At 38.7% G+C, this 8991-nt stretch overlaps 1 protein-coding gene across 1 annotated transcript in view; it reads right to left on the minus strand.

Moving 5' to 3' along the window:
• Positions 1-3416: 3416 nt before the first annotated feature.
• ING2 (inhibitor of growth family, member 2) overlaps positions 3417-8991 on the minus strand; it is a 6675-nt gene continuing 1100 nt past the window's right edge. The window contains exon 2 of the mRNA XM_005883866.2: positions 3417-4245. Within this exon, the coding sequence (XP_005883928.1) occupies positions 3575-4245 (671 nt within the window). The 3' untranslated portion in view covers positions 3417-3574. The remainder of the gene's footprint in view (positions 4246-8991) is intronic.

Here is an 8991-nt window from a genome sequence, read left to right on the forward strand (position 1 = left end):
CAGCACTCCCACCACCCTAGTCTAAGTCAGCAATATTTTTGGTGCAAGACTTGAGTCTCCAGAATCTCTTTTCACCAGGCTACCTACAATAAATTTTCTATGTTGTATCCAGAGTGATCTTTAAAGAACATGGACGCTTTCCCAATTTCCTACCCTGGCTTCCAAGAGCCAACATCTCCTAGCCCCTCCCACAGTCAGATGCTCGTCCTACTCCTCCCTCCCCTAAATCTTTGTCTGCCTTACTTCCCAATTTCTTTCTGTGCTGGGCTTCCCTCTCAGCACCGACAGTTCCCTGACATGATAGACATCTGGCTCTCCCACCAGGATGTACGGTCCACGAGCAGGGACCTTTTCCTCTTTGACACCACCACTGCTCGGTGTCTAGCACACAAGCATCGAGCATTGAGGCTTCAGGTGTTGTTGGTGGAACTGTTGGGGGCAGGGACAATTCTTTGTATGTACCAGCAAGTATGCTTGTCACACAAAAATCTGGATGTAGAGAACCCACCAGCAGTCTTCAATAGGTTCAAATTTCCAAAATATGACAGCTGGTTCTACAACATTTCTGTACATTAGAAGCATCTGGGGACATTTTTAAAATTCCAATACTTAAGCCACATTTTAAATGAATTAAATCACAATTGCTGGGAGTGGGACACAGGTACCAGTATGTTTTGAAGCTCTCAAGGTAATTCCATTGTGAGTTAAGTTTGGGAACCACTAGTACATGGTATGCATTGGTAAGCATGACGTAAGATCTAAAATCTAGCCCGGTCGGTGTGGCTCAGTGGTTGAGCGTGGACCTATGATCCAGGAGGTCATGATTCGATTCCCGGTCAGGGCACATGCCCAGGTTGTGGGCTCGATCCCCAGTGTGGGGCGTGTAGGAAGCAGCCAATCAGTGATTCTCTCATTGCTGTTTCTATTTCTTTCTCCCTCTCCTTTCCTCTCTCTGGATATTTCTATCTCTTTCTCACTCTCCTTTCCTCTCTCTGAAATCAATAAAAAAAAAAAAAATCATATTTTTAAAAAAGATATGAAATATATAATACATTAAAAAAATGCCAGTCATAATGTTATGCAAACTTAAGACTTCTATTCATCTCTTTCTCACTCTCCTTTCCTCTCTCTGAAATCAATAAAAAAAATAAAAATCATATTTTTAAAAAAGATATGAAATATGTAATACATTTAAAAAATCCCAGTCATAATGTTATGCAAACTTAAGACTTCTATTCCTTTTAGGTATAGAAAACAAAAAGAAATTCATGAAAATACAACTGTTTCAAACGTTAGGTCTTCAGGAGAGCACATCTTTCAGGATTTCCTACATTTGTTTTCCTGTCAAGACTAATCCAAACTTGGGCACTTCTATTTGGAAGTTTATTATTTACTGATATGCCTAATCAAATTTATGTATTAAAAAGTGTTGATTGACCTAGCCGGTTTGGCTCACTGGCTAAAGCATTGGCCTGCGGACTGAAGGGTCCTGGGTTCGATTCCGGTCAAGGACACGTGTCCAGGTTGCAGGCTCAATCCCCAGTAGGGGGCATGCAGGAGGCAGCTGATCAATGAATGATTCTCTCACATCATTGATGTTTCTATCTCTCTCTCCCTCTCTGAAATCAATAAAAATGTATTCCTTTTAAAAAGAAAGAAAGAAAAAGTGTTGAATCCTGTGTTAAGTCACATTTAAAAGCTTTTGGGGGCTTTGCACATACTCATATTTTTAATGGCATCAGGTAAATAGCTCTATCCTGGTAACAAGGATGTAATTATTAAGACAAAATGCTATATTCTCGAGAGAGGAAAGGATTTTAAAACTCAACAAGTTACAATAAAATCAAATCTTAATCATACTAATATTTCTTGTTCAGGAAGTAATATAATGAACTCTAGTCATCAATCAATATCCTTAGGACAGAAGTTAAATAAAATATTGTGCATGTACCTGTCTCTAAGCTTGCCTTTAAAGTGTCTTCAGAAAAAGGAGGACCTATATATTACTTTCAACAATAAAGATTAGAGAAAAAAAAAGAAAAATAATAAAGTGTCTTCATACCTCAAAACGAAGGACAAAATTAATAGAAGAGAAAAACAAGTCATGTGATTATTAAAATCCTCACTACAGTGAAAATACTGAAGATTTCCAAAGAACCTTGGGGATGTTTAAGCCAACCTCCTATTACGTGCACACGAATAACCTGACACCCAGCTGAGGTGGAAGGACATGCCTAAAAGTCACACAGGAGAGCTAGAAGAGAAAAAAAACAATTTTTTTTCCAAACAAGCAGACAGAATTTTTCACGTTAATCAAAAAAAATATCAAGATCATCAGATTAGGAATGAGGAATAAAAAGTATGTTAAACATAAATATAAGCACTAGTCAATCTGCTGCCCCCTGCCACCCCCCAAAAAATTCTCTGAATATATGGACATACATCCCTTACCCTTAAAATATTAGGATTTTGGAAAATTCTGTTTACAAACACATTATTAATTGCATTGTTATAATTAGCTAATTAAATGTGAAGGCATCAACAGCACCAATACCAGAAAGTTAAGAAAGTAAATGCACTGTTACTTAAAATAATATATAATCACTGATTGGGACAGCAATGAACTATAGCCACTAGCAAAACTATTTAAGCTACTGTTTGACATGAAGGCAATATTTAAAGACTAGTATATGCCCTTTGCCCAGCGAGAGGCCTGGGTCTAGGCTTCCCAACGGTGGGTCAACGTAGAAAATATTAAATAGGATGGATTTTTTTTTCATTGCTCAACCTTGAACCATACTACATAACCCCAATTTTGCCAAAATAAGTCAGTGACAGCATGTTTGGTATTCTAACCACTCTTACCGGTCCCAATTAAAACAAAACAAAACACAAGTCCCTTATTAAGCATTAGATTGGATGTGTCTAAGCAGCAGCAGCAAGGCATTTACAAATGGGCTTCTAACAGTGTATCAAAATGCTACTAATGAAAAGACAGCAGCAAATGCTCTAATAAGAGCACATTATTCCACATGGAATCCCAAGTTACCATCTCTAATTCCTTAAATCCTAGGAAGACTAGAGATGAACAAGTGTATGTGTAAACGGGGCCAGGGAGAAAGCTCTAAATGGTACATAGTGCTCATATTTAAATCACCCACGATAACTGTAATGCTTGCAGAGAACTCCAACTATTATCTAACATTTTTTAAGCACGCAGAACTTAAAAAATGCCAGCAAAACTTTGGTGTTAGCCCAAAACATAGAATCACATTTTAAGTGAAAGTGAAATAGGCATGGGTTGCGCAGTTTTCCTAATGGTCACCCCACCCTCTCCCTCTTCCCTGCTCCTTTCATCAGTGATCTACAGACTACCTGGTTCAAAATATTTGGTAATTCAGTGCAGAAAAGTAAGGTCACAGACAAAGTACAACAACTTTTAATACATCATTAATACTAATGATTAAAAATTATTGCATAGTCTTATGCATTTACCCTAAAACATTTTCTGAAAGTAAATTCTGAAAGAATTATATAAAAGACAAATAACCCTTTAAAACGTGGATGGCCTTTACTACCTCGATCTTCTATCCTTTTTTGTCTTTTCAGTACTTTTGTCCATTGTTTTCTCATTATCTCCCCTGCACTTTGGGCAATACCATTTCCCCTTTGGTTTGTAGGTAAGTGAAACACATGAAAAGTGAAACCACTCAATTGGACACTGTTCATTATCACAGCCGATCATCTCCCCATAAGACACTTGGTTACATAAACAGTATGTAGGTTCATTGGGATCTATTGCAAACTCCACAGGTGACGTTTCCCTTTCCTGCTTGGCCTTGGAGCGTTTCTTTTTCTTGGCGGACTTGGATTTCTTTTCTTTTGGTGGCTGATCATCACAGTCTTCAATGCCATTAGTCATGTGACATAAATCACGGCTCTCACTGGTTCGCTGTCTTCTGGGTCTCCTTGAAGATCTTTCTGGTTGGCTGGCATCTATCTTTGCTTTATCTGAGACTCGTTCACTTTCAGCAGGATCCTGAAAACACTGTGAATGAAGCTCCATTTGCCTTGCCCGATTTTCCACCAATTCAAGCATTTGTGTGACAATCTGAATTTTTTCATCCCCCAATTCTTGACTATTGATTAATGCTCTCTGGAGATGCTGCTGTAGGCGTTTTTTCTGGTTTGAATCATCTTCTTTCTTATATTTTTCATAGACATCATCAATTTCCTTTAATGTTTCTAAAAAAGAAAAGGAAAAATCAGGTTATTGTGTATTAGCACATACAGCATTTTTCAAGTTAGTTATCTTTCACAGAATTGGAAAAGTTAGAATGAACTCAAACCATAAGACCACACTCTTTTTTAGTATGTGTACATTAAAAATACATTATTTCCCATACAAAGACCATATGTTATCAAATATAAAAGTATATTTAGAAATAAACTAATAAAAAAGAGAACACAAAACTCTAATATTCATTAATCAATATTAAAAACAAAATGTGCCCTAGCCAGTCTGGTTCAGTGGATAGAGCGTCGGCCTGTGGACTGAAGGGTCCCAGGTTCGATTCCTGTCAAGGGCACATGCCCAGGTTGCAGGCTTGATCCCCAGTGGGGAGTGTGCAGAAGGCAGCCAATCAGTGATTCTCTCTCATCATTGATGTTTCTATCTCTGTCTCCCTCTCCCTTCCTCTCTGAAATCAATAAAAATATATATTTTAAAAAATGTGTGGCTACCTAATAATCAAAAGTATTTTATGTGGCCTGGCCAGTTAGAGTGTCGGCCTGAGGGCCCAAGGATCGCAGGTTCGATTCCCGGTCAAGGGTACCTCGGTTGCAGGTTCCCCAGCACCAGTAGGGACAAATGTGGGAGGCAATCAATCTACATGTCTCTCTCACGTCAATGTTTTTCTCACACCAGTTCTCAATCTCTCTCTCTCTCTCTCTCTCCTCCCTTCCACACACTCTAGGAATCAGTGGAAAAAATATCCACGAACAAGAATTTTTTTAAAAAAGTATTTTGTGTGGTCAGGTTCACTGTATACCACTTTACAGTTTACCTACTGCCATATTGTCTACACTTCATTTGAATCTCAAAAAAATCCTGTATATAAAATTTACAGGCCAGACTCTAGCTGTAAAACTTAAAGAAATTCAAGGACTATGCTAGGGATCAATGGAAAAAATATCCACGAACAAGAATTTTTTTAAAAAAGTATTTTGTGTGGTCAGGTTCACTGTATACCACTTTACAGTTTACCTACTGCCATATTGTCTACACTTCATTTGAATCTCAAAAAAATCCTGTATATAAAATTTACAGGCCAGACTCTAGCTGTAAAACTTAAAGAAATTCAAGGACTATGCTGCAGATTACTGTCCAATTGCATTTGCAGGATTTACAGTTCAATCAATGACATGCATGACCCCAGAGAGACACTACACCTTTAATTTCCTATCAGACCCCTGGACTTCCTTAAAGCAGACAGAAGTAGCTCTTAGCTTCCCATCATATTAGTTTTAATGGCTCATTTGTTTTGCCACAAGAGATAATTCTGAAACCTAAACTATTTCCAGAGTAGGTTTAGGTTCATGTTCTGGCATCAACTGACTAAGCTACTAACAGAATTACAGTAAAGTCAGCATTGGATCACTATATTTTTGTAGATAACTCAGCAGTTGGTTCTAAGTAAGCTTTTTTGAATTGCTGATTTAGTTATTGTATAGCACCTGGAACACATTCAATCAATTAAAAATAGCTGAGTCACACAAAAAATATAGCACCAGATATCACCAAAATTTGCATAAGATTAGTTTTTATTCAAATCTGTTGTTTTTTTTAATCCTTATGAGATTTAACACTATTTGAAAGAGTTCTGTCTTAGTAAAGATGGAGAAACAAAAAATTAACTCTAATTTATCATACCACATACACATAGCAGATCACTGTTTTAGATCCCAATATTATTATTCTAATGATAAGAACAGAAATATTAGATGAGTAAAATACATACAGTGGGGCTGTCTGCAAGTAAGGTAATACAAAGCAAGAAGCTACTCTCTGAAAATTGTAGGTACTCACAATTGAGGGGCAACTCTTTAACCTCAGATATATGACAAAGTGGCACTACACATCTGAGGTACTCACACCTGCATAGCATTCTTTTAAACAAAGGTCTTATCTAGCCCATTTGCCCAGGTAGGTATGTAAGTAGATTTCTTAAGAACTTAATTTTCCTCCAGGAAAAATAAGGAAGTTATATATTTTCCTGTACACGCCCCCCCCACCTCAAAAACACACAAAATTTGAAGGTTAAAAATAAAGGGGAGCTCTAACCAGTTTGGCTCAGCTGATAGATCTACGGCCTGTGGACTGAAGGGTCCTGGGGTTCAATTCCGGTCAAGGGCACATGGCCGGTTGTGGACTTGATCCCCGGAAGGGGGTGTGCAAGAGGCAGCCGATCAATGATTCTCTCTCATCATTGATGTTTCTATATCTCTCTCCCTCTCCCTTCCTATCTGAAATCAATAAAAATATATTAAAAAATAAAATAAAGGGGAACCTTATTTCAAATATTCTTTATCTAATAATCTAATAATCAGAGCTTAGAAGCTAATTATAGCATACCAACACATAGAGCTATACATGAGATAAAAATTCTCATTTTTAAGACACCTTAATTATGAAGTGAAAGAAACTAATACCGAGACACGTCTATGTGATAAAGATTTTCTCATTTAATCCCCACAGCACCCCATGAGGAAGCCATCACTTCCATACGTAGAGAAAATGAAGCTCAAGAGACAACCCCAGACTTTTTTCATTGATTTTTAGGGAGAGTGGAAAAGAGAGGGAAAGACAGAGAGAAACATCTATGTGAGAGAAATACATCGATTGGTTGCCTCTTGCATGAGCCATGACTGTGGCCCCGGGTCAGGGAGGAGCCTGCAACCAAGGTATGTGCCCTTGACCTGAATTGAACCAGGGACCCTTTGGTCCTCAGGCCAGTGCTCTATCCACTGAGCCAAACCAGGTAGGGCAACAACCCCAGACTTTTAAATCTTCCAGATCTGTATGTCTGGCTTCACCACGTAAGCATTTTCTCCTACGTTGAAAGGAAGACACTGAAATTAAGTATTAAATTTTAGCTCAAAGGTTATTTACCCAGGAAATTATGAACAAAAATACTGGAACAAAAATTGAGGTTCTCTAACAATCAAATCCCATAATAAATACTTCATTATCATAATATTTTCTTCATTTCTCTATTTTTAACTTTTTATGGTTACTTTTAAGGTTCCTGAGTAATTTCTAATAAAGTATCTCAAATAGGAAATTTCTTTGACTGCTTACATAATTTGTATCACTAAATATTCCAGTATTAGATCCAGATTCGGAAAATACTTGAAAACTAGCAAATAAATTTTAAAAAACACCAAAGTATTTAAGGTTAATATATGTAAAACAGAAAGCTTAACTCAGCACGCACAAGCAGAGTGAAAACTAAATCATTTTATTTATTTAAAATATATTTTTATTGATTTCGGAGAGGAAGGGAGAGAGAGAGAGAGAAACACAAATGATGAGAGAGAACCATTGATCGGTGGGACACTTCAGTTCTCAGGCTGACACTCCATCCACCGAGCCAAACTGGCTAGGGCAAAACCAGATCGTTTTTATATTAACCTTGGAACTAATAACAATCTTAACACAGCTGAAATTTTTTATGATCTCTCAATCATTTAAGGCCTTATACTGTTTCTCATGTTAACAGAGCTACTTCTGACAATTCTAGATGGTCAAAATGAAAGATTTCCCTGTAACAAATTGTCCCTCCCCAATTAAAATGAAAAGAAATAGCTTCACTTTTGTGAAGGCAAATATAGGTATGTGTTTTTATAGAGATGTGAAAACCTTTACTAACTTCAGTGTTATCGGAAAAATTAAAAATGCTGAATATACAATTCTTAAGCATGTATGTATCATTTTTAGGTTACAATGTATATACTGTGTGTGTATGTGCTCCAAGTCTGTAAAAAAAAAAAAAACCTTTGGAGAGTTTTTCTTTGAAAAAAAAAATAAAAATAGTTCAAAAGCAAGCCTGGCACCCAAAGTAGCCAGGCTGTGGAGTCAAACACTCCCCACCTAATTGAACAAGTTACTTAAACTCCCTGTACATTTTAATTTATCCGTAAATTTTCACTTCATAAGGTTACTATGAGGATTAAATGAGATAATGTTCTAGACTTGACACAGCATATGACACACTGTAAGTAATCAGCATTAATTCTCCTCCCCTAACATGGACCAGTCCTATCAACTGTGGGTTCAGAAGACAGAAGTAAATTATAGTTTCAAAACAGAGACATTTAAGTATCTTAACATGCTAAGGGCCTGAAAATGCCGCCCCAGAAGTGGGTTCCTTAGAGACTAAATCATTAGATTTACGACGTGTCTAGAAAAACAGGGAACGGGCCCAAGAAGTTCTCTCTTTAGTGTCCGCATAGCTGTTGTGTCCACGTTATGTCCCAGGTCTGCGCCCCGACCCGGGGTTGCTAACAGCACAGCGGCCCCCGGTAGACCCCTCCCTCCGCGGGCAGGCGAAGGGCCCCTAACAGTGGGCGGCCAGCGACACTCTCCGTAGAAAGCTGACTCGTCCCAGCGCCGTGGGGACTCACACCAAGGGCGCCTTTCGCCTCCTCACTTAAACTTGGCGGAGGAGGGAGGGGTTAAGGGACGCCAGGCGGTTGCCCGGTCAACCACCCACTTCCTCCTGAGACCCGGAAGTGAGACGAGAACCGGAACCTACGCAGGGCCAGGGTCGGGGACGCTCCCGGGAGCTGACCGTCCTCGTCACAACTGAATGGTTGGGAAAGAGCCGGAAAATGACAGCAGACCTGTCCCCCACACTAACAGTGACTCTGCTGCGGACGAACTGACGTCCCGCACGCCCGCCAGCCGGCTCCGCCCCAGCCTCCCCGCAG

This window comes from Myotis brandtii, unplaced genomic scaffold (assembly GCF_000412655.1).
Source record: "Myotis brandtii unplaced genomic scaffold, ASM41265v1 scaffold802, whole genome shotgun sequence".
NCBI classification, from domain to species: Eukaryota; Metazoa; Chordata; class Mammalia; order Chiroptera; family Vespertilionidae; genus Myotis; species Myotis brandtii.